This window comes from Capricornis sumatraensis, chromosome 11 (genome assembly GCF_032405125.1).
Source record: "Capricornis sumatraensis isolate serow.1 chromosome 11, serow.2, whole genome shotgun sequence".
NCBI classification, from domain to species: Eukaryota; Metazoa; Chordata; class Mammalia; order Artiodactyla; family Bovidae; genus Capricornis; species Capricornis sumatraensis.
The window spans coordinates 23492356-23516422 of NC_091079.1; the positions used below are offsets into that span (position 1 = coordinate 23492356).

At 55.4% G+C, this 24067-nt stretch overlaps 1 protein-coding gene across 1 annotated transcript in view; it reads left to right on the plus strand.

The window, feature by feature from the left end:
* The window catches only part of COL22A1 (collagen type XXII alpha 1 chain), a 200874-nt gene that overhangs the window by 12938 nt on the left and 163869 nt on the right, over positions 1-24067 (plus strand). The window contains exons 3-5 of the mRNA XM_068983408.1: positions 14837-14911; positions 19403-19514; positions 21954-22077. Of these exons, the coding sequence (XP_068839509.1) occupies positions 14837-14911; positions 19403-19514; positions 21954-22077 (311 nt within the window). The remainder of the gene's footprint in view (positions 1-14836; positions 14912-19402; positions 19515-21953; positions 22078-24067) is intronic.

The window sequence follows — 24067 nt, forward strand, 5'->3', positions numbered from 1 at the left end:
TCATACATACACCCCCACACACACACTCTACACCCCCCCCACACACACAGACACCCCATAAATCATACATGCCCTCCCAGACACTCTGCATACACCACACACACACTCACATCTGGGAACACACACGTGCCCACGAGACGATCTGCCCAGCTCATCCTCCCTGAGTGGACCTGAAGCCGGGGCAGAGCCGGCAGCTGCCCCAGCTGCGGGTTTGGAGCCGCCACGTGGATGCCTGTGGCCTGGCTCCTGGACCACATCGCCCTCAGGAAGTGAGGCCGGGGGTCCCACCCTTTGCTTGAAGGTCACTGGGAGGTCCTCCTTGGGAAAACTTGTCTTGATCAAGGTCACCCCCTGGAAATGGTCATGGGGTTTCTTAATTCTGATTATGAGCTGGGACATTTTATTGGAAAATTACTGAAAGTAATGGAAAACTAAAAACCACCCGTCACTCATTCTTGATTTGTGTGCTTGGGGAAGAAGGCAGAGTCGCCCAGCCTGGCCCCACAGGGCCCGCGCCTGACCAGGCCCCTGCCTGACTCCTCTGTCGGCCGCATCTGCGTGACCCACGTGTCCAAATCCCAGAGCTTCCGCCTTTAGCCTCTGCTGAACCAGAGAGGGCAGCTCGTGTTGTCCACACTTCCTGATGGGTGTGTCCCGATGCACAGAAGGAGCAGGCTCCCTCGCGTCCCGAGTGCCCCCCACCTGACCATCGCTCTCTGCTGCTGGGTCCTGGAGTCTTAGGATGGCTGTCCTGCCTTTTTAGTCCTGAGCTCTCTGTGGATTTGTGCAGGCAGGGAGGCTTCTAGAGCAGGCTTGCACGTGCCCAGTGACTCCCCCAGTGTAGCGTGGGCTGGTGGGAGGGCTTCGCACCCCACACCCTGGGTGAAGCCTCAGGCCCATTAGCTCACCTCTTCCTGTCCTGTTCACTGGTACAAAGAGGATGATGGTGACATTGCTACCTTGTCGAGCATCCTGAAAATCTAAGGATTGGGATGTGGAAAGTGTTCGACACAACAATGGCCCTGAGCACACATTCTGCAACTATCTGCTCTACTCTGTGTGTGTGTGTGTGTCAGCACGTGTGGGCTGTAGCCCTCAGGCTCCTCTGCCCGTGTAGTTCTCCAGGCAAGAATCCTGGGGTGGGCTGCCATTGCCTTCTCCAGGGGATCTTCCCGACCCAGGGATCGAACCTGCATCTCCTGCGTTAGCGGGCCAGCTCTTTACCGCTGAGCCACCTGGGAAGCCCATGTGTGTATATTTATTATCTGTCAGAAAGGTGATTGAGTTTATATGTTTCACGCAGGGCAGTATTTCTCAACCTTTTAAAAATAGGGTATTTATGTAAGTGTTCTGTTTCCTCTCATTGCCTGCTTCTCTGAAACTGTAATATCACACCTACTATTTATGCTGTTTGGGTAGGTTGAACTTTGGAGGGCCCCATCTGAAATCCCTCAGATTTTTTCAACCCCTCCCTGAAAGCCATTTTTGCCCCTTTGGAGGCAATAGTACCCGCTTTGAGAAGGCATGGTTTCTGGCGTGTGTGAGGATTACAGGATGCGAATTTGGGGAGGGCCCGCGTTCACAGCCTGCCCTCTGTCTCTGGGGAGCTGCAGTGTTGTAGCATCTGGGTTGAGCAGACGGACTGAGGTCTACAGGCCCCAGTTAAACACAAGGTTCTCTGTTTGACAGGTTCCTTTTTTAACCTTAAGTTTTCACTATAAATTGAGGACAGTAATATTACTACCTACTCTCTAGAGCCCAGGGGACGTACACATGAAAGGCTCCCTTTGTAGCCTGGCACAGAGTTCGTGACCATCCTAATCAGGGCACGGCCTTGCCAGCGCTTCTGATCTGTGGCACAGAGACTGGATGGAATCCCAGCTCTGCCCTCTGCCGCCGGCAGTGCCTGGGCTGGAGTCTGAGCCTCTCTGAGCCTTGGTCTCCTCATCTGAAAGAATGCGATATTCACCGATCTGGTGAACAACTTACTGTGGTTCTTGTTTTTATTGCACTGTTTATTATCATACTTAATACCGTGATGCTGGGAAAGATTGAAGGCAAAAGCAGAAGGGGGCGAAAGAGGATGAGATGGTTAGATAGCATCACTGACTCAACGGACATGGATTGGAACAAACTCCAAGAGCTAGTGAAAGACAGGGAGGCCTGGTATGCTGCAGTTCATGGGACCAGAGAGCCAGGTGCAACTGATAAACTATGTTTATGACAAATCTATATTTTAAAAAAGTCAAAAACTGAAGTTCTGAGACATAATGACTGGGTGTGAGCTCCTCATCCCAGGAGGGAATCAGGCAGAGTCTCGAAGTTCAGGCACTTTGAATCCTGTAAAGGGAGCTAGCCTATTCAGGAAGGCAAGCCCGTCCTTGACCTAGTGCATGGGCTGGCCAGCTCCAGCCCGCAGGCCAGATGCGCTCAGGCACCACGTGTTACACACTGAGTTTTACTGGAGGATGTAGTTCATGTCAGCTTGTTTACATATTGTCGGTGGCTCTGTTCACACAGCCACAGGCAGTGGTTGTGACAGCAACCACGTGGCCCATGAAGTCTGAAGTGTTTACTCTCTGGCTCTGTAGAGGGAAAGATCACGGACTCCCGATGATGGGTTCTGAGGCAATGGCTGGGAGAATATGAAGTCGCTGCCGCTGTCTCCTGGGGTGACCCTGGAGAGGGCATTTCATGGGGTGCTGAGCAGGGTGTGTGGGGTTCCCACCCACCCATTATATTATAAATTAATATATATTTTACATTATATTATAAATTAATATATTACAAATTAATATATACTATTATAAATAATATATATAATCCCACCCATTATATACTGTAGATTATCAGTTATCCAGAAGGCCCCTTCCCTTCTGTGTCTTGATTGTCATCCTGCATAACCCCCTCCCCCGCTCCCAGGAGCTGTTGCTTTATAGGTGCTTCCTCGCCTTGCCATTTTTTAGGGGTGACTCGTGTATCCTATGGAGAAGGCAATGCCACCCCACTCTTGCCTGGAAAATCCCATGGACGGAGGAGCCTGGTGGGCCGCAGTCCATGGGGTCGCTAAGAGTCGTACACAACTGAGCGACTTCCCTTTCACTTTTCACTTTGATGCATTGGAGAAGGAAATGGCAACCCACTCCAGTGTTCTTGCCTGGAGAATCCCAGGGATCGGGGAGCCTGGTGGGCTGCTGTCTATGGGGTCGCACAGAGTCGGACACGACTGAAGTGACTTAGCAGCAGCAGCAGCAGTGTGTATCCTAAAAAGTCCTTCTGCCATCCCAGGTCTTAGATGAGGATTCACACCCCGGTACGACTAGAAAGGACTCAAGGTCAGCTGTGGGTCCGCGTGCTCCCCTTGCCACTGCCCGGCAGTGGGATGGTTCCAGCCATGGCGCTCTTTGTCCCTGGGGTCATCCCAGACAGAGTGCAGGCATGCAGGCGTGACCATCTCATTTACTGGCATCATCACGCCAGGAGTTCCGGCTCAGGGAGGGAGGTTTGACACTCCACTCGCCACAGTGGCTTTCGTGTTGCGTTGGTAAAGGGATGAAATATCGTGGCCACAGTGAAATTGGCACTTGCAAAATGTATATACACGTATACACAGTCTATATATACACACGTGTCTGTAAATAAGTATGCATCTATATAATTAACTATGTGGAGGAATTCTGTCTTCTGAGTGTCTCTCACGTCCTGTAGCTAACCTTGACCTAGCTGAACTGGATTCACACTTGTGGGAGGGCGAGGGGGGCACAGGGGTTACATGGTGTCTGGGGCTTTCCAAGAAATGCGGCTGATTAATTGCTGTGCTTCTGATACAGCCTCACGCTTCCTGGAAGGCTGAAGGAAAACAATGGTCAAAGCAGCATGTTCTTGGTGATTTTTTGGCTGTAAAATGTGTCTGTCTTTGTCCTTTTAATGACACCAGATTCTGGTTTCTTTGAGTTTATCCACATATAAACACAGCAAATCACAGACACGCAGTCACACAAACACAGATACACATACGCAGTCAAACACACGGGCGTGCAAACACACATGCCCACTCAGAACACACACATGGAGGCATGTATGTGCCTACACACACTCACACACTAGAGAGGGGTGGTCCATATAGCAAAAGCCCCTTCCTCCTGACCCTCAGCCTGGAAGCTATAAAATTACAGCTTTATTAAAAATCAGTGCATTTTGGGGCTTTCCAGGTGGTGCTAGTGGTAAAGAATCTGCCTGCAAATGCAGGAGACTTAAGAGACGCAGGTTCAATCCCTGGGTTGGGAAGATCCCCTGGAGGAGGTTATGGCAACCCACTTTGGTATTCTCTCCTGGAGAATCCCATGGACAGAGGAGCCTGGAGGGTTACAGTACATAGGCTTGCAAAGATTCGGACACAACTGCAGCGACTTAGCACACACGTACACGTGGGAGAGAGATGGAGGAATGGCATGGGGAATAGGAACAACAAAAATAAAACCCAATGCGTATGGAGTGTCTGTCTGCGCTTCTGAAATACCTGCTCATATTCTGGATATAGCCAGTGTTGCTTGATCAAGTAATGAACACATGCTGGAGTTTTCTTGGTTTGTTTTCAATCTCCTGTTCCTTGCATCAGTCTAATAACCGGACGTAAGGATGAGTGACCAAGGAGGGGGCAGTGATGACAGGCGCTCTTGGAGGGGCCCCAGCTCCCCTGCAGGGCGAGCCCGGCGTCCCTCGGCGCTTGCTCAGCCTGGGTGTTTTGTGCTGCAGCTGTGTCTGCCTAGGGCCCCAGATCCTGCCCTGAGCTCAGGTTGAACCAGAGGAGCCTGTACTGGTGGACCCCGTGGGACCCATGATTCCGGGGCTGGAATGCAGAGCTGAGCATCTCCAGTGACTTCTGCCTTGACCAAAGCTCACCCAGCACTGGGAAGGCCCTGAGCCCCGAACCCCAGGCAGGAGAACAAAAGGAAACCTGCCCACTGTGAACTCTGTGTTACATGCAAGTCACCGATCAAGTGTAAAAAGTGTCCCCGGAGACATGTCCCATCCCTGTAACGTGGGCCTAGGAGGCAGGCGAAACCCCCTTCCAGTGGCGTCCAGGACACAGTGGCCCAGAGGGTCCCACCCTGGCCCCAGTCCACCCAGCCCACGCCCAGCCCCCTTCTCGTCACTGCTCCTGCTAAGTTGGCCTTGCCTCTTGGGGGCCTTGTGGGGGCAAGGACCCCCCAAGCTGCAAGGTCAAGTGTGTCCACAGACCCCACTGACGGCTGCCCCTCACAGCCCTGGTGGCCCCAGGCTCAGGGTGGAGTGGGAGAGGGAGCTGGAGCTGAGCCCAGCACCCCAGGCAGGTGGGCTGGGCAGGGCCCGAGAGACGGGGCATGTGTCCCTGAGAAAGTGGTCTTGAGGGTAGGCCTGGGGTGGGCGGAAGGGTTGGCCGGAGTTAGGAAAAGTGAGCAGAGGTTTGACCAGAGAGCCCAGCACCTGGTGATGCCCTGGTGAAGACACGGGGCTGGAAGGGGACGGGGCCGTGGCTGTGGTCAGCTGGGAGGAGAGGGGCCCCCCATGCCCGCACTCCCTGTGTGAGGTTGGCAGGAAGCCACACTGCGGGAGGGGCTCCGTATCCCCTGCCTGCAGGCCCTCGGGGGAGGCTGCCGTCTGCGGTGGGCGGGCGGGCAGCCCTAGGTGGGGGCCCTGCTCCCTGGACCATGTGCCCTCGTGCCCTAGACTTCCTCCTGGCCTCAGCCCCAGCTCTGCTCAGCACGCTGCCTATGCGGCTGGTTTGTCCGGTGTGGGGGGTAGGCAGCCAGGCTGGCTGTGCTGACCTACCAGTCTTCCCATGGCTCCCACGGAAATGCAGCTAGTGGCCATTTCAGGAACCCACCTCCACCGACCCTCGGGGAGAGGGGCCAGGGGCAGGTGGGCAGGGGGGCCAGCCGTGTCCACCTCTGCCTGGTGCCCTGGTCCCCACCTTGCCACCCCGCCCCCCACACACAGGCGTGCAGGGCCTGACACGGTGCACGGCTGAGCTGGGCCTCACTGTCCACAGCGGGCTCAAGGCCTCTGTCTCTGTCCCCTGACTGGGGATATGACCCCGAGTCCGGACACAGTCTGACCCCAGGCCGCCTGCTAATGGAGAGGCTGTGGCCGCAAGTAGAAAGAAGAGACTGGGTATCTTGCTTGCCCATCCGCCCTGAGACCCACAGACACTGTGGGTGGCGGTCAGGGGTGTGCCTGGGAGGAGGCATTTGCGCTCTTAGCCTGTCCTCTTTCCTGAGATGCAGCGGGGAGGTGGTTTGTCCCGGCAACACGCCGAGGGCCTTGGGTCTGTGCTGCCCCCGGAGCCGGGCTCCCGAGGCCTCTTCCCACCGTGGGTCTCCCCCTTCTCCCCCCAGCCCCTGCCTCTGGTCTTCCCAGCCCAGTCTCAGCCCCTCTGCACAGGGCCAGGGGGACATGTCTTGTCCACCCTTCTCTGGAGTCATGTGATAATTTTGCCGCTTTTTTCGTTTTCCTCTCTCTCAATCTCCTCTGACTCCACGTTGGAAGGAAGGAAGGGTTCATTTTGCCTAGTTTTTCTCACCCGCTCAGCAGCTCTCTCATGTGGGACCCCTGCCCTGTGTGAAAGCCTTGGGGCTGCTCCCCCTCCTCTCTGATCCTGCAGAAGCTTGGGGTTCGGGGGTGCGGACGACAGGCTGGGCTTGGGTGACACCTTGCTGGGCACCGGCGTCCTGGGGTGAGGGGGGCCGTGACCCCCTGGGCACCATGGCCTCAGCCCTGAGTCTGGAGCCTCCTGTCCTTTCTCTTGTCCAGTCCCTGTTGGGACCCTGAAGGGTGGATGCTAAGGTTGTGAATTTGGTTCTGGAACTGAGGAAACAGTCTTGGAAGGTCAGAGAAGATGGAGGGTGCCTCACACAGAGAGCGCGGCTTCCCCCCACGAGGCCTTCCCCACCCCTGGCTGTCCAAACGGAGCTTTCAGGGTGCAGGGCGAGGTCATGCTGCCGTCCCACACTGGGCGCGAGCTCTGCCTCCTGGTGGTGAGCTCTGTCACTCAGGCATCCGACCCTGTCCTCTGAGACGCTCCCTCCTGTAGCCTCCGGGCCTCCTCCTTGCCCCGGGTCCCCCTCCGATCTCACGAGCCTCCCCTTCTCAGCCTTCTCTGCTGGTCAGTTCTCATGTCCCGGCATGTGACATGGGAGGCTGGGACCTACTCCGAGGCCTCCTCTTGGCCCTCTCCCTCTCCAAACCATCTCCTCCACGCCCCTCCCAGCGCGTTAAACGCTGTCTGCACACGGGCCATTCCCAAACCAAAAGCCAGGCCTTATCTTGGCTCGGAAAGCCAGGCTTATGGATCTGGTTGCTTGCTGGGCAACTTGAGACACCTCAGACACGGGGTGGTGGGAACTGGACTTGGGTTCTCTGTTTTCCAGATGGGTTCTTCTTACAGGTTTCCAGACACTCAGAACTTTCTTTCCGGTTCTCTCCTCATCCAGTTGGCCACCCGCCTGCCCACTCTGCTTGGCAGAGAGGCCGGGGTCTGACTGCCTCTTCCTGTGCACCCCCATGGCTCTCTGCCACCCCCTGGCTGGTCCCTCCGCCCCCGTCCTTGCCCAGGCAGAGCGGCATCTCCCACCAGGGCCTGTCAGTCCCCATCCTTGCCCAGGCAGAGCGGCATCTCCTGCTGGGGCCTGTCGGTCCCCACCCGTCCTGGACCACCCCCAGCTTGTTTCACGGTCGCTCCTCCCTGTTTGCCATCCCAGGCGTGGTGGCCATGCTACCCGGCCCCCTGGCCCTGGCCCATGCCTCTGGTGGGCCGCCCTTCTGCTCTCACCTGCCTGCCTCCGCCTCAGACCTCAGTGGAGACACCTTGGCCCTCCAGCCAGCTCCGACCCCGCTGTTTGCATCCCCCACTGGCCTCCGCACCTCCCAGGGGTTGCGATTGCATGGTTCTTGGAGACATCAGTGCCTGGCTTGACCGGTTCCCGCTCTGTCTGCTGGAGACGGCAGCTCCCTGAGTGCCGAGGGCTCCTTACCATGAGCCCTGGACTGGCTCAGCGCCTGGTGCGTGGCAGGCGCTTGTCAGATGCGGCGTGAGGGAGATTTGCATTCAGGTGCTTCTCAGATGCCAGGTGCTAACGGTCACTGCCACTGCGGGGCTGAGCACCTGGGTGGTGGCCGAAGGCTCTGCCACCCTCCCGACTTCCAGCCACCCCAGGCTCCTCCCTGCCCGGCTTCCAGGAGGTCCTCGCAGTCTCTGGTGACACCTACTGGTGCTCAGCCCACGGGACAGTCCCCAGGAGAAAGGAGGTCCAAGGAAAACGGAATCATACCCTCCTGGCAGGGGTTGCGCTTCCGAGGTCACTGTGATAACCTCTCTCTCCCTGGCCGGGATCGCCCCCTTCCTGCCCTGCCTTGTATCCCAGGCAGAGTCATTTCCTCATTGCCCTGAATTGCAGACTCTACCTGGGGTTAGGAGGTGTCCCCTGATCCACATCCGCCCTCTTCCCTCCCTGGACTTTGCTACAGGGCTTGGTACCTCCCCCGACCCCCCTGCCCATCACCCTTGGGCTGACCGAGCATCACCCCTGGGCCGACCGAGCAGCTTCCTCCCCGGGGCTCTGCCCTCGCTGGGACCTTCTGGCCGTCTGCTCTTCCTGTGGCTGCTTGCTCCCTTCTGAGCTCTCAGCCCAGACGCACCAAGCCCGGGGTCTTCTTAGACCCTACGTGCGTCCTGATCCCCACACCTAGCGCCCCTCACCGGTCAGTTTCCTCTGTGGACTGATCACGCATGACGACCCCTCACTTCTCCGTGTCTGTCTCTGCCTTTGCTCCCGGCATCCCCCATGTCAGGCCTGTGGCTCCAGCTGGGCGGGGCTGCCTCGTCTGTGTGTTTACACATTTGCTCCTTGTGTCAGGATGTCTTGAGTCCAGACGTGCATATGAGCCCCACGAGGTCCCTGCCATCCTCCGGGACTCCAGGTCACCCCTGGAAACAGCCCTTGTGCCCCCCTGCCCGTCCCTGGTGACCCTGCCGCCCCCCTGCCCCTACAGCCTCCAGCTGCCTAAGTATCGAGGGTACCAGGGCAAGGCTCAGGCCTCCTTCTAGTAAAGTATAGTATTGATAACCTGCAAATACTGTACTAGTGAATCACCTTCATATTTTTAAGGCCCATGTGAAAATACAGAAAAGCAAAAAGGAGGTAAAAACCACTTCAAGTTCTGCCCTCACAGAGGTAGCCGTGGTTTAAGTGTTAACGTATGTTCTTCCCCACCCTGTATGTTTATGTCGAGTTGTGGTGTGAAGTGTGGAAATGCTGGGGTCATACTGAATCTGAACCCTGCTTCTGCCGCTAACTAGAGGTGTGCTTGGAGCAGGTCATCTAAGCCCTCTCAGTTGTCTCATCTGAAAAATGGGCGTAACACTACTCTGATGGGTGTCACAAAGGAGGCTAAGCACTGTCCTCTGCCGGCAGAAGCACGCCTCAGCCATGCCCCAGGACCTGTGGGTGTACAGTGTGTGTGATCGTAGGTTGGGTCTTACTCCTTCCGATCTTCCTCTCCTGGGTGAGGGAGCTGCTGGGAACAAGGGATGCTCAGCTGGAGACGATTGGAGAGAGGAGGACGCTGACCATCTGGAAACATCTAACCCGCTTTTGTGAGAGACAGTGGGGCCATCCTGGATTCGGCACCAGCAGAGGGCACACTCAAGGGCAGAGTCTTGACATCTGCCCTCCCCAGGTTCCCCAGTGTCCTGTTCAGAGCCAGATGTAAGCGGGCCGAAGCATTTGGGCCTGACGGGCGGAACTCAGAGAGCAGATGAACCCTCAGTGCAGAGCGAGGAAGCCCCGGGTGCATGTCAGGGCATCCAGAGGCAGAAGGCGTGCCCCCGGAAGTAGCAAGCTGGCCGTCTGTCCCCGCAGGCTTTGGAGACAAGACAGACTTGGGTCCTCTGTGCTGGGTGACCTTGGACCAGTGGCCTTGGAGAGAAGCTTCGTGCTGTCGTGGCCCTGAGCCAACGCCAGGGCTGGCGCTCTGGCTTTGCCTTCTGCTCACTCTGTGGCCTTGGATAGCCTGCTGACTTCTTTATGCCTTTGTTTCCGCATCTGTGAACCACCGCACCTGGCCCGTAAAGCTGTAGGGAGGAGTCGGTCAGAAGTGCTGATGGTTTCAACGCCCCTGGCGCAGTGTCTGTGCAGAGCAAGCTCCCTCCGTCTGCTGACCGCGGGGAGAGCTGCGGCCCTGGGCAGAAGCAGACCACAGTACTTCGACGTGTGGGCCGTCGGCCTTGGAAGCCTGTGGTTCTAATCATTTTTCCTTTCATCCTTGGGGCCTTGGGGCCCGGCTCTCCAGAGCGGGGGTGTGTGGACTGCTTTCCTGGCTGGCCTCCTGGCCTCCGAGGAACGAGCCCGTGAGTCTGCCGGGTGTCTGGCCCGTGTCTGCTTCCCCTGTCCCCTCCCCTGCCCACTGGGACTGTCGTCATCCCGTCTGTGGTTCGCGGCCGGGAGGTGATGGATGGGCAGTGACCGCCTCCTCCCTCGGGCTCTGCTCCCAGCTTCTCCCGGTGCTGCTCAGCTCATCCGGGCCACCTCTGCTCGCTCATTCTAGACACAGGTGGCCCTTTATTCAAACCCAGACACCCTTCCTTCCTGGTGAGTTTCTTGACCTCTCTTAGCCTCCATTCCTCCATCTATGTCATGGGAACAAAATCTGCCTCCTGGAATTGCTGTTGTGAGTCAAATCTCCAGCGACGGGCGCACAGTAGGCACTCAGTAGTTGCCAGCACCCTCCCTTTCTCCCCCCGACTGGAGAAGCTCTGGACTGGGAGCCAGGGGACTGGGAGGCATGTCTGAGATGGCCTGGCGTGTCTCCTCCATACAGAGCTGCGGGTGGGTGAGCACGAAGCAGAGGACGGCAGAGGACGGCAGAGACTGTCTGTGCTAACCCTCCTCCCCTGATGCTCAGACACACGCTCCCTGTTTGCAACTTGGTAAACTGAGGGCAAGCTGAAGTGTTGTTTTTTTTTTTTTTTCTCTTTTCTTCCTGAGAACCTGTAGTGAGTTTCTGTCATGTGCCCCAGGGAGCAGCAGCTCTGATCAGCCAAGACTCAGCCTCTGTTGAAGCTTCTGATGAAAAAGAACCCATCCTGGGGAAAGGGAAATCGCATTGCTCCAGGAAGTCTAGAATGTTCTACCTTCCTAAAGGCTGAAGGAATACAGATATCAATGGGTGAACTCCGGGGGAAACAGGGGCTTTGTCATCAGCTGTATCTTTTTTCTGCTCTCACACTTTAAAAAGGAAAAGCAACCAGCTCACCGGGAACTAGTTAAATACACATTTTGACTGCTGAGAACTTACTCTCCTCCTTAATTCCAGAGCGGCTCCTTGCGTTGATCCTGAATGATAAGCGGAAAAGTCTGTATTGGTTGGATATGTGACGGTAATCCAGTCTCTCAGCAGCTTCTTTGCTTTTTCTCAAGCTTTTCACTTGGACTTGGAGGCAGCGGAGTTCCTCTTTCTTCAGTTCTCCTAGACAGCCCTGCAGATGTTCTGCATTTGAAGGAGGAGGAAGGGAACGTGCCCCTGCCAGCCCCTTCGGCCTACCTGTCCCCATCCATCAGGGAAACGGAGGCCTTCTCAGACCCCAGCCCGCCTCCACCCACCGTGCGCTTCCGGTGTTTACGCCCTTGGCCAGAACCGGGTCACAGGTGCATCTCTAGCTGGAGGGGGTGGCTGGAAAGGTGGGGACCATAGGAGTCATAATCGGCTTCGACCTACCACTCACTACTTTTCTCCCTGGGCTAACAATGCTGCTCACCTGAATAAAAGTGACATTGTTTTTGCCAGGAGGAAGTGAGGGATGGGTATTAGGGTGGCAGTTAACAGTGCCTGCCCCACCTTGGTGGCTGGGGTCCTGGACTCTGAGTTCTCACCTGGTCAAAAGCACAATGAAGCCCTTTCCTGGGAGGCATCTGGTCTACCGCTCAGCTTTGGTTCAGGCATCGCTGGTCCTTCCATCCATCGTGGACTCGCCTCCCGTTCTGAGCCTGGAGCCGGGAAGGCAGCGGAGACAGAGCTGGACTGAGACTCAGCTGGGCCCTTAGACTTAACTGGGGAGGCAGCCACACTGGTCAGTGCCTTCAGCATGGCACCACCAGCCCTAGGACACGGGACCCTGCCAAGGAGTCCTCACTCAGGCTGGGGTGAGTGGGAGCAAGGCCCAGGGGGCTGCTGACCAGAGTCTACAGGGTCAAGGAGGAGGATGCTGTGAGGCAAGGAGACACAGGGTGTCAGGGCAGCCCTGGCACTTCCGGGAGCTGACCTGTCTCAGGCCCTGGCTGCAGTCAGCCCACGAGCACCCTGAAGGCAGGGATGCTATCTTATCTGTTTTCTCATTTGTGGGTCCTTAAAACTAGCTCAGGACCTGGATTGTATCTGGACCTCTGTAAGTAATTCAATTCCAATAAGCAAGCTCATGTGGAAATAAATAGATCATTGTCCAAGAGGTGGACATGTCTTGGCCAAAGGCACATAGTTACGAGCTGAGAGTGACTTTGGGTGCTCACCCCCACTCCCTGCAAAGAGGTGACCCTCCAGGGCCCTCTCTTCCCTGGGGAGCATGGATGCAGGGTGTATTTTGGGAGCCATTTGTTATGACTTATTGTTAGCTATAAATTCCCTCTTGAGGCTTTGGCGTGTATGGGGCTTAGTGATGGCTCCCATGAGGGGACTGGCAGGTGGTCTGGGGACTGATTTCTTAAAGTGGTGTGGGCACATGTTGATATCTCTGAAACGTTTCCATCTTTTCTGTGTTCATGGCCTTCGAACTGTTTTTGACCATCCAGGGTCAAGAATCAGGGCCTTCCCCTGGGATATTTGCAGAGACAAAGGCTCAGTGGCTTTGCCTGCACTGAGCTCCAGCCGTCAGACTGCAGAGGTTTGCTGATAATCAAGGCTAGAAAGGTCAGAGTCAACTCATTTTAATGACGCACAGTCCCAGCGCATCCCTCTGGCGGCCTGCCAGCCTTGAAGCAGTTGGTTGTCATCCGCAGCTGCTGCTGTCCTGGGTGGCGCTGTCTGCACCCTGTGCAGCGCCGGCACCCACTTGCATATATGTGATTCTAGACACACACAGCTCTGTGCTGTTTCCAAAATAACCCCTTCCTTGGGGCCTGTCAGACCTCTGGTGCCTTCGAGGATAAATGTTAAAAATACCTCCTCCCAAATCAGGGAGAATCCCATTCTTGCTTCTCACTCCTGATTGGTGAAGGGTCCCACAATGAAACACTTGTGCTGAAAAGAGGTCATCGTACGTGAAATCTGTGGGATGACGGAACTGCCTGATCAGGTGTGATTCTTACAATAATGTATGTTACCAGATTGCTTCCAGGGCAGATGCTGAGTTGCCTCTGGTGATAAATTTAATCCCGTTATGGCTTGATCTTGCCCTTCCTCCAAGCTACCCTAGACAAGTATATTCTCTGTAAGGTGTCCCATGGCACACACACTCACACCGAGAAGGAGATTAGGGGACTTGCAGGAAAGCCAACACTAGGGCCCGAGACTTTAACATTTGCAGTGGGTTCTCTGGGTAGGATTTTTAAAAATTGAAGAATAGTTGGCTTACAATGCTGTGTTAGTTTCAGATGTACAGCAAAGTGATTCAGTTATGCACATATATGTATATATACGTACATACTCTTTTCCAGTTTCTTTAATATTCTAGGTTATTCCAAGATATTTACTATAGTTCCCTGTGTTATATGTACAGTATGCCCTAGTTGTTTATCTAGTATATATATATATGTATACACACACACACACACACACACACACACACACACACACGGTAGTTTGTATCCGCCAACCCCAAACTCTAAGTTTATCCCTCCCTACCCTTTCCTCGGGAAGAGAAGGGGACGACAGAGGATGAGGTGGATGGATGGCATCACCAACTCGATGGACATGAGTTTGAGTGAGTTGGTGATGGACAGGGAGGCCTGACGTGCTACAGTCCATGGGGTCGCAAAGAGTCGGACACGACTGAGCAACTGAACTGACCTTTTCCCCTTGGGTAACAATGAGTTTCCGGGATTTTTAGGGCAACTGAAAGAATCCCTTTTCCTTCCAGTTTTTTAAAGGTGAGAGATCATGAAGATGTTTAGATATGTTATGCCACGTAATGAGGTATGGTTTACTTTGACTTCCTCCATTGCCTCTGTATAACTGGGCAGTCTTGCTTCCTCTGGGATGTGCCTGGAGTGGCACCTGAAGCTCCCTCAGGCAGCATAACAGATGCCTTGCCGGTAGGCTCTCGGCACGTTTCCATTCCTTTGACACCTCTCTGACTTGGAATTCTCATCTATTAAGTTCATGCCTTTGTGACATTCCCTCTCTGCCTGTGTCCGCTTTTGTTCTTTGGTCTGGCTGGCTGAGTCTTACTGTTCCTTTAGGAGAAACTGCAAGCGTCACCCTTCTGGGAAAGCTTCCCTGACCTCCCAGGCTGGGCTGGGTGTTGGGATCCTGAGACCCCCAGGAACCCAGACCCCTTCCTGTCACTTAGGACCCTGTTGATCCTGTGGGCATTGCTCTTGGGCTCCCTCTACTGGACACACTGTGAGCTCCTTGCTGGGACCTTGCCTATTCCTGTGTTACCTCTGGGCACGGCACTGGCATTAGGGCCCATGTGCATCAGGTACATCTGGGAGTAAACAGAACACCTGGTCGGTGTGGCCCTGCTTCTGCCGCTGCTCCCGGCAGATGTCCCACATGCTGGGGGGTGGACGGGGTCTCTGCCCTGTCACTTTCCACGGAGGGAACGTCAAGATTGCTTATCAGTCTCTCCTCTCGCCCTTCTCAGATGTGCTCTGCCCCAGCGTTCGTGTGGAAGGAGATCGCTTTAAGCACACCAATGGCGGAACCAAGGAGATCACAGGTACGAGAAACAGCCAGCCAGCACAGCTTGCTTTGTGATGCCGTTTGCCAGACGTGAATCTCCCCAGGTGGCTCAGACTGCAAAGAGTCTGCCTGCAATGCCAAAGACCTGGGTTCGATCCCTGGGTTGGGAAAATCCCCTGGAGAAGGGGATGGCAACCCACTCCAGTATTCTTGCCTGGAGAATCCCACGGACAGAGGAGCCTGGTGGGCTGCAGTCCATGGGGTCACAAAGAGTCAGATACGACTGAGTGATTAACACTTCCACTTTCTTCTTTGCTGGACTTGACCACAACCCTCCTGGACTCAAGGGTGGTAGCCTTGCTGGTACTGTCCTCATTGCCGTCTTTCACCAAAGTCCTGGGGACGGTCTGAACGGTGCAGGTGGCAACTCCCTTCCACGAACTGCCCACTGGGGGAGGCCGTTCACGTCTTCCATCTGGGAGTCAGTGGTGATGTTATAGGCGTTGGTAGAGAATGAAGTAGGATGAGGGACGTGGGGAATGAGTAAGTGATGGGCAGCCCGAGTAAGAAGGTGAATAAATAGCTGCATTTGGGCGTGAAGGAGAGAGTGAATCAGAGTTATAAATATAGGAGCAAATCAATGGATGAGGGAGCAGTGAGACACATGACTGCAGAGCCAGCAGCAGAAATAAGCACTGCAGAGGCTGGCTCCATCCAGCCTGGGCGGGGTGACTGGGGGTACGTGGGGACGGCCGAGCCGGCTTCCCCTTTATCCTGGCAGTGAGCATCTGTCTACTGCTCCCTGTGGCCGGGCATTCTGCAGACACTTGAGGTGCGTGATCACAGGGGAGCTTTCTCCCCGTCCAGGACAGCAGCCCGGCTCTCCTCACCAGTGCCGGCCGGGTCAGGAGCCCCATCCATCCACCCTAAAGCATCTCAGGTCCAGTACGAACCCACATGCGGTCTCCCTCCCGAGGCAGTGAGCCGTGGGCGATCAGAACCAGGTGTCTTGTAGGTGCTGCTCTGCCCCACCCCTACCTGAGGGACCCTGCCTGCCCACATGAGCAAGGCAGCATCTGCATCTTGGTGCCTGGGGGATGTTTCTAGAATGGCAAGAGACTGTGCTGCTTGTGTGCACAGCAGGTGAGATGAATCGGGGTCAACCCTCCTCGGGTGTGACGGAGTAACCCAGCGCTCAGCCAGTGACCACGGGTGAGGAAACACTCAGGCCCTCTGACCCACTTCCTAGAGTGTCCCAGCAGGGTCCCGCTGCAGCCACTTGCTGGGGCTGAGGCTGGAATTAAGGATGGAAGGTGCTGCAGACCTGCCAAGTTCAGCGCAGCCGGGTAATGGGAGCAGCTTTTGTAAAAGATGCGGTTGGCAAAGGCTCGTCTCTAGGTGTTTCCTTAAGTGACTCCAGCTAGTCTTTGGGCTCAGTGGGGCTGGAGAAGTGAGGACGGGGTGGAGGACAGACCAGGCAGTTGGAGGCGGCACTCTGGGACTCAGTTTACCCACTTCTGGCATAATGTCTTTTAGGAACCCTCCCAGCTCTGAACCTGAACATTCTGCAGATTCTAGCAACTACGATGTTATGCAGTGCTCTCTGGAGGAGTTATTTAATGGTGAAGGAAGGTGCTGGGCTCGGTCTTACTCTGAAACTTGGCCACAGACATTCTGATGGGTCTCTCCTCCTGCCTGGTCTCTGACGTCCAGATAATCATCACCAAGTCCCGACTGTCTCAGATGGTCCCAGCCTGGTGCTTCTTCCCTCCCCGCCCCCCCAGCCCCATGTTTCCAGTGTGGTCCTCCCCGGTGCCCCAGCTCCTCCATCCCTGCGGCCAGAGTGACCTCTGAGCACAGGCCCCGGGTTGTGTTTCTCCCTGCTTTAAAGCCCTTCCATGCCCCACCACCTCCTGCAGAAAGAAGCCCAGGCTGCCTCACGTGGTCGTCAGAGCCTGGCCCAATCTGCGCCCGCCTCACTCACTCCTTGGTCCCCCTCTCGTGGTTCCTGACATCCCGAAATAGTGGGGATTCTCAGAAGGAACCTCACTGACTCAGGTCTGGTGACCTTTGCACATCCAGTTACCTTGGATGCCCTTCCCTCCTCCTCTCCCCACGTCATTTGTTCTTTAAATTCAGGCCAGGCCTTGCCTCCTCTTGGGAGCCTTCCTTGAAGTCTCCTCAGCTGGGCCAGGCAGATACTCCATGTGCTCCTATACAAGCCCAGACATCTCCCTTCTTCCCATCTACCCACTATACGGACACTGCCCACCTCTGTGCGCATTTCTCTGTGGACAGTAGACTTCAGGTAGTGGGAGGCACGTTGGGAATTTTGTCCTGTTGACTACTGAAATCTGAGCAGCCAATGGGGCGTTGTAAGACGTAGAAAGCCCTGAGTGGTTTAGAGAATTCCTTTCTTCTCTCCTTCCCTCTTTCCACAAGTGGAGCCTCAGTTAAGAACAACAGCAGATTCCATCCTTTTTCAGGGATGGAAGCATGAATCAGATCAGGCCCCACCCCCCACCCCCCGATTGCTCAGCTTCCTCCTCGGACACAGACACTGTGTGCACCTCGGCCAGACCCACTAAAGACCTGGAAGTGACTCTCATGCCCAGGGCGTCCAGCGGAGCTCGGTCCCTCGCAGACCTTTGAAGGACACTGGGCGGTGGTCACAGTGTCCCTGATGCCATTTGCTTCAGCTGAGTCCACGACTTCAGGGAGGTGCCCCCTCGCACTTTCTGCGTTAAACAATTGCCTCTTTATCTCTCGGGGCATCACATTCGAGTCTGCTTACCTCAGAACATTTTTCATTTTCCTTCCCGGCCTTTATTTCTTGCAGGCAATTCATCTTTCTCTCTGTGCCCTTTGCTGCCACCTCGTTAATTGCTTGTTGTTCAGTTTCGTGGTGTTTAAGTCTTTGTTTTTATTCATGGAAACCAGTGAAAGTGGAATCAGGCAGTAGAGCATATGTTTGCTTTTTGAAGTCTTTTTTTTTTTGGTGTTCTCTCACAAATAACTACTACAGGGAAACCAAACTGAAGGTGGAAGTTTCCAGGAAGAGGGATGGCGCTGTGAAGGGAAGGAGCAGGACTCTCTCCTGTTCAGCCCTGGCACCTTGCTGTGTGGGCATCAGGCACGTGCCTGCTGGATTTTAAACCCACTCTCTTGGGAACCTCTGGGTCCCCCAGTTCTCCCAGCTTGTTGCCAGTGCTGACATGTGCTTGGCTCAGAGCAGGCTCTCAAAATATACATATTGAATGAACAAGTGAAATCCATGGACAGATGTAGTGGGATAAGAGACTGCAGTCACTGTCAGGGGAAGCAATTAATATGAAAGCTATTCCGTGGATCTTTCACTGCACGTCAGGCTCCGTATGGTGAGCTCTGTACCGTGTCATTCGAGCTTCACCACAACCCTGTGAGACACACGCAAAGACAGTCCCCTTCTGCAGATGAAGAAATGGATGCTCAGAGACAGTCAGGCACCCTGCCTCAGGCCGCATAGCTAGGACCTCGTGAGCAGGAAGAAATGGAAAAACCCACTCCAGTATTTTCTGGCCTGGAGAGTCCCATGAACAGAGGAGCCTGGCGGGGCTGCAGCCCATGGAGCGGCAAAGAGCCAGACACGAGGGGGAGACTGACAGTTTCACTTGCAGGGTCAGTGCAGGTTGGTCTGGCTCTGCCACTGCTCAGACTCTCGGTCGGAGGTCAGTGCTTTCTGTCCTTGCAGCTCCTTGTGCAGAGCTGGGAACAGACAGGCTCTCAAGAATACAAGTTGGATGAGTCAGTCATCTCTTAGGACAGAATTTTGTGGTAGAAGATGTTTTAATCACCCTAACGTGAGAGTTCGTTTCCTGTTTCCTGTGGCTGCACCCCAGAGTGCTGGAGACAGAGGAATCTTCCTGAAGAACCGTGGGTTTGGTGCTGCTGATGCTGAGCGGCACGTTCACCCTGGGGATGCGGAGACGGGTGAGGGCCTCCCTTCACCGGCCGGGAGCGCTTCCTGCTCCGGGGACGCAGTGTCAGGCCGATGCATCCCACTGACGTGTCTGTGCGGGCGTTGTGGTTGGGCTTATCTGAGGACCGTATCTGCAGGACTCAAGCCAGCCCCCCACGCTGGTCCAGGCGGTTTTGTAGAGGGTCGTGGGTCAGGATGTGTGGCTGGTGATGCAGAATCCTGAGAAACAACCGACCTGCTGAGTCAGCTTCCTACCCTGCGTTGAGTGGCCACCTGGGGTCCTTAGGACAGCCTCGGGTGGCGTGTCAACCTTCTGTCACAACCAAGCGCCCAGGCTCCTGTGGGTTGTGTCGCTGCTCGGCATCACACAGATACGTGACTGACCTGGATGCCCCGCCTTGTCCCGCCAGCTCCCCTGAACCCAAGATCATGTCTTTCCCATTACTTCCCATGACCAGTGAGCAAGGTCCTCTCTTGGAGCCAAAACAAAGCGAAAGACACCTTTCCGTTCCTGCGGTATCACGGACACAGTCGTCTTCTCTCTGATGTGCCTCTCGTCTCTTTGGACAGGTTTTGACCTGATGGACTTGTTCAGTGTGAAGACGCTCTTGGGGGAGAGAGAGAACGGGGCGCAGAGCTCCTACGTCCGGATGGGATCCTTCCCTGTGGTGCAGAGGACTGAGTGAGTGCTGGCTTCTGCCCCAGACCTGCCCTGGACGCCTTAGCGAGGGCGGGAAGCAGCCAGTGAGCTTGGTTGCTCGCTAAGCACTGGGTAGGGGTTTAGCCTCCAGAGTGCCTGGTGCGATCACCTTGCGATGAAACGTCCATATCACTGACTCCGGAAATTCCCCCTGTTTCTTAATTGATCTGTTTCCAGTGATGTTACTGGTTCCCTGGTCCTCCTGGTCCCCTCTCCATATGGATTTGGTGTCCATCCTCCATTCACTCATGCATGTATTTTTTTTTTTTTTTTGGTCTCAAAATGGGACAGTAACCTGTTCAAAATCTCAGTCCTAGGAAGCAGAAGTTGACCTCAAACTCCAGTCCTCCAACGCCATTCCCTTTACCCTCTCTTGTATACCTGTGTGTGTATACACAGCCAGAGGAAAAGTCTTAGTCTCGTGCTAGATTTACAGGAAGGTAGTGACAGAGATAGAGATAGGAGCATGCCCTTAAGTTGCTACAGCTTTGGTTCCAGACCACCACAGTAAATTGAATGTTGAAACTTTTGGACTCAGAGAGAGAGGGAGAGGGTGGGATGATTTGGGAGAATGGCATTCTATCATGTATACTATCATGTAAGAATTGAATCGCCAGTCTATGTCTGACGCAGGATACAGCATGCTTGGGGCTGGTGCATGGGGATGACCCACAGAGATGTTATGGGGAGGAAGGTGGGAGGGGGTTCCATGTTTGGGAACACATGTAAGAATTAAAGATTTTAAAATTTAAAAAAAAAAAAAACAAAGCAAGTCACAAGTCTTTTGGTTTCCCAGTGTGTATCAAAGCTACGTTTATACCGAACTGTAGTCTGTTGAGTGTGCAACAGCATCATGCCTAACAAAACAGTGCACATACCTTAGTTAAAAGAGAATGCTGTGTGACAGCGGCAGCGATGGACTTGCTTGGTGCAGAGTAGCCACCAGTCTTCCGTTTTAAAAAAACACAGTATCTTCAAAGCTAAAGCAGTAGCTAAACACAGTATCTTTGTAAAACTAAAGCAAAATCAGGCATGCCTGTGTATAAACAGATGTAGATACAGTTATGAATACATAGATACATACACGGGCTTCCCAGGTGGCTCAGTGGGTAAAGAATCCACCTGGCAGTGCAGGAGATGCAAGAGATGTGGGTTCAGTCCCTGGGTTGGGAAGATCCCCTGGAGAAGGAAATGGCAGTGCACTCCAGTACTCTTGCCTGGAAAATCCCATGGATGGAGGAGCCTGGTAGGCTGCAGTCCATGTTACACATATGTATGTTGAGATGTAAGTGTGTTTAGAAACTTCAGAGCAGAGTAGGCTTCACTGATGCAATAAGATGAAAAAGGAGGTGAAGGGCAGTGTCCGTCCGAGGCTCCCAAGCCCATGTCTGTGCAGACCCTCCCATGGGCAGTGACCGGGGTGGCCCTGACTCCAGGAGAGGCCCGGGGAAGTGATGGGCGCTGCTCCCAGTGCCGGGGTGTGATCCAGGGTGAAACCCAAGCTCAGAGAACGACTCTGAGCAGCAGGGCCGACTCGCGGCTCAGATCTGAGACCCGAGAATCACAGAGGGAGGACCAGTCTTTGCTTGCAGCTCCTAGAGCCAAACCAAGGGTCCCTGAGGGTCCACAAGTCTGAGAACCAGGAAGCCAGACACCCCCTCATTTCCCATCCTGGCTGTTGGACCAGACAGCCTCCACCTGCTCCAGTGCAGAAGGCAGTGCCTCTGAGCAGGGTGTGCAGGGCAACAGCTGATAGTGATGAGGGGCGCTCTGGAGACCAGCCAGTCTCTGGGGGGGGAGCCTCTACTGGGCCACTGAGCCCCAGAAGTTTTGCCCCGACAGCCCAGCCGCCCTCAGCTAGGACAGGAGTGGCACAGCTCTGCACGCCCCTGACTCTGGCGGGGAGCCAGGCTCCATTGGGATGCTGTCAGGAAAGGGCAGTGTGCCTGCCTTGTAGGGCTGTCTGGGCTGGAGCTGATGGGGTTGAAGGACTTCCCCAGATGAAAGCTGGCCCCCACTCTCTGTAGGGGATGGAGGGTGTCCTGTGATGTGGGTCAGCAACCAGGCAGGATAAGACACCCCCGTGTGGCCTTGCTGGGAGCAGCAGGCAGGGAGAGGTGAGGGCTGGCACAGTCGGCTGCATCTGACCCCAGGGCAGGAGGCAGGGTAGCATCTCTCATTGATTTTGGAGAGATGGAAGCAGGTGAGCCCTGGAGGGGAGCAGGTAGATTTGAAGGGGCCAAGGCAGGGCTCAGAAAGAGTTGTGTGGAGGCACTGCTGGAAGGAAAAGGCAGTGAAGGCAGGTGGACTTCAGAAATCCACGAGGTCAGCGTGGCAAGACTCAGTGACCCTGGGGTGTGTGGGCTTCCTTTGCAGCCTCTGCCCTCAGCCTAGTGGTGTCTGTCTCTTGTCTCCCTCCAGGGACGTGTTCCCGCAAGGCTTGCCCGATGAGTATGCCTTTGTCACCACCTTCCGGCTCAGGAAATCATCCCGGAGAGAAGACTGGTATATCTGGCAGGTCATCGACCAGTACGGCATCCCGCAGGTGCGAGCCGCCCGCCGTGTCCCAGTACGGGCTTCTGTCTCCTCCTCGTGGGCAGGGCAGCACCTGCTGTGTTTTCTCCACGGGTCCCTGTCTTGGGCCCTGAAAATGGAGAGTCCAGTGTATCCAAGCCCAGGGCACCTGCAGAGACTGGGAGACCCCTGGGGGACCGGGAGTCCCCCGGGGGGACTGCAGCCTCATTTCTCCCTGATGGCCAAGTGCCCAGCACCCTGCTGGGCTGGAGGCCTAGCTGCTGCCTCAGGGACCCTCAGTCCAGCTGGGGAGCTGACAGCCAGCACCGCTGTCCTAATGCACGTGTTCCATTAGCAGTGTGTTCGTGATGCGGTGGAAGAAACCTGCTCAGAGTTGGCATGACTGGGGCTCAGACTTTGTGTCTGGTCCTTTCTTGGTGTGGGCTCAGGGCCACGCTGGCTTTCCGAGTCCTGATGTTCTTAGTCGGGACACAGAGCACCTCCCGTCAGTGGTTGTTGGAGGCATCGTACAGAGTGATGTCTGTAAAGCATCTAAGATGCTGCCTGATGTGTAGTAGGGTTTTTATGATCATCCTTGGTTTGACCTTGAATGGAGCTCTGCAGCCTGTCTTTGCCCACATCGGGTGCATTCTGGTTCTCATCCCTGTGAAGCTGGGACAGTCCAGTAGCAGCAGGAGCCAAGTGGGGGCCTGCCTCTCTCCAGATGCAGACCGTCAGCACGATGCGTTCATCTGAGATGCACCTCTCAAACCCCTTGTTCTCAGAGCTCATGGACCAACCGTGTCTATCATTCACCCTTGTCCCCTCTTGACGATATATGAGCTGTATCAACACATGACCCATCTTCATCTGGGAGACACTGATGTATTTTCATTTGGGGTTGAAACAAAACAAAAGCATGCTCAAGCCACAGGACCACAGCAGCCACTCTCACGGGCTGCTCGCTGAGAGGGGACTTGCTTCATGGTGGTGAGTTCCCTTCCCGAGGTTGAAGCTGAGCACTGACCCCGAGCACACGTTGTACCCACACTCACACACAGTCAGTAGGAGCCCAGGCTTGTTCCGACTGCTTCGGAGATCCTTCTTCAGTTCTCATAACCACCCTATGAAAACTGTGAAAGGGGTAGTCGCTCAGTCGTGTCTGACTCTTTGCGACCCCGTGGACTGTAGCCCGCCAGGCTCCTCTGCTATTTCCTTCTCCAGGGCCTCTTCCTGGCCCAGGGATCAAACCCAGGTCTCCTGCATCACAGGCAGATTCTTTGTCATCTGAGCCATTGGAGACGCCCCATGAATAGGCTCTGCTGTTACCATTGCAGTGAGCTTCAGCGTCTGCCTGGCATTCGTAGGTCATGATGGGGGGAGGTGGGACTGGAACCCAGGCGGTTGAACTCCAAGTCTGTCTCTTGACCAGTGTGCCCCGCTGGCTCTGGTCTGCATCAGCTAGTCCTGTGGAATGACACTGCCACAGCATCCCCGGTCAGACTGGCATGTAGAGCACGATCAGGCTTGGCTGCCCTGGCCTGATTTCCTGAGCGCGGGAGGCTGGACAGAGGTGAGCGTCTGCTCCGGAGGCTGTTTTTGCAGAGAGCAGGCAGTGCACCGTGACCCCCATCCACCGTCTGCAGACACGCACATCTCTGGCGCCGCGGGGTCCGGTGCTGTGGGCCTGGGCGCCTGCCATGACATTCCTGTGGGTGAGCGCGCACTGCCCCCGCCGTCTGGGTCCTCTTCCTTTGTGGCGTTTGCAGGGCTGCGTGCTCCCTCGGCCATCTCCACCCCCTCCTCTTCTTCTGTCTGAATGCGCCCCAGGCCGGGATCCTGCAGAGCCGTGCGCAGTCAGAACCTGCCTTTCGGAGAGGCACCTGGCAGTCCTGTTCCATCGAACCAGCCTCGGGGTTGACCCTTCCCTGGAAACGCCACGATGGCCACCCCAAGCATGCCCTGGGGAATCCTGGCCGGACCCAGGAAAAGTGGGCAGAAGCCAAGCAGCAGATGAGCTC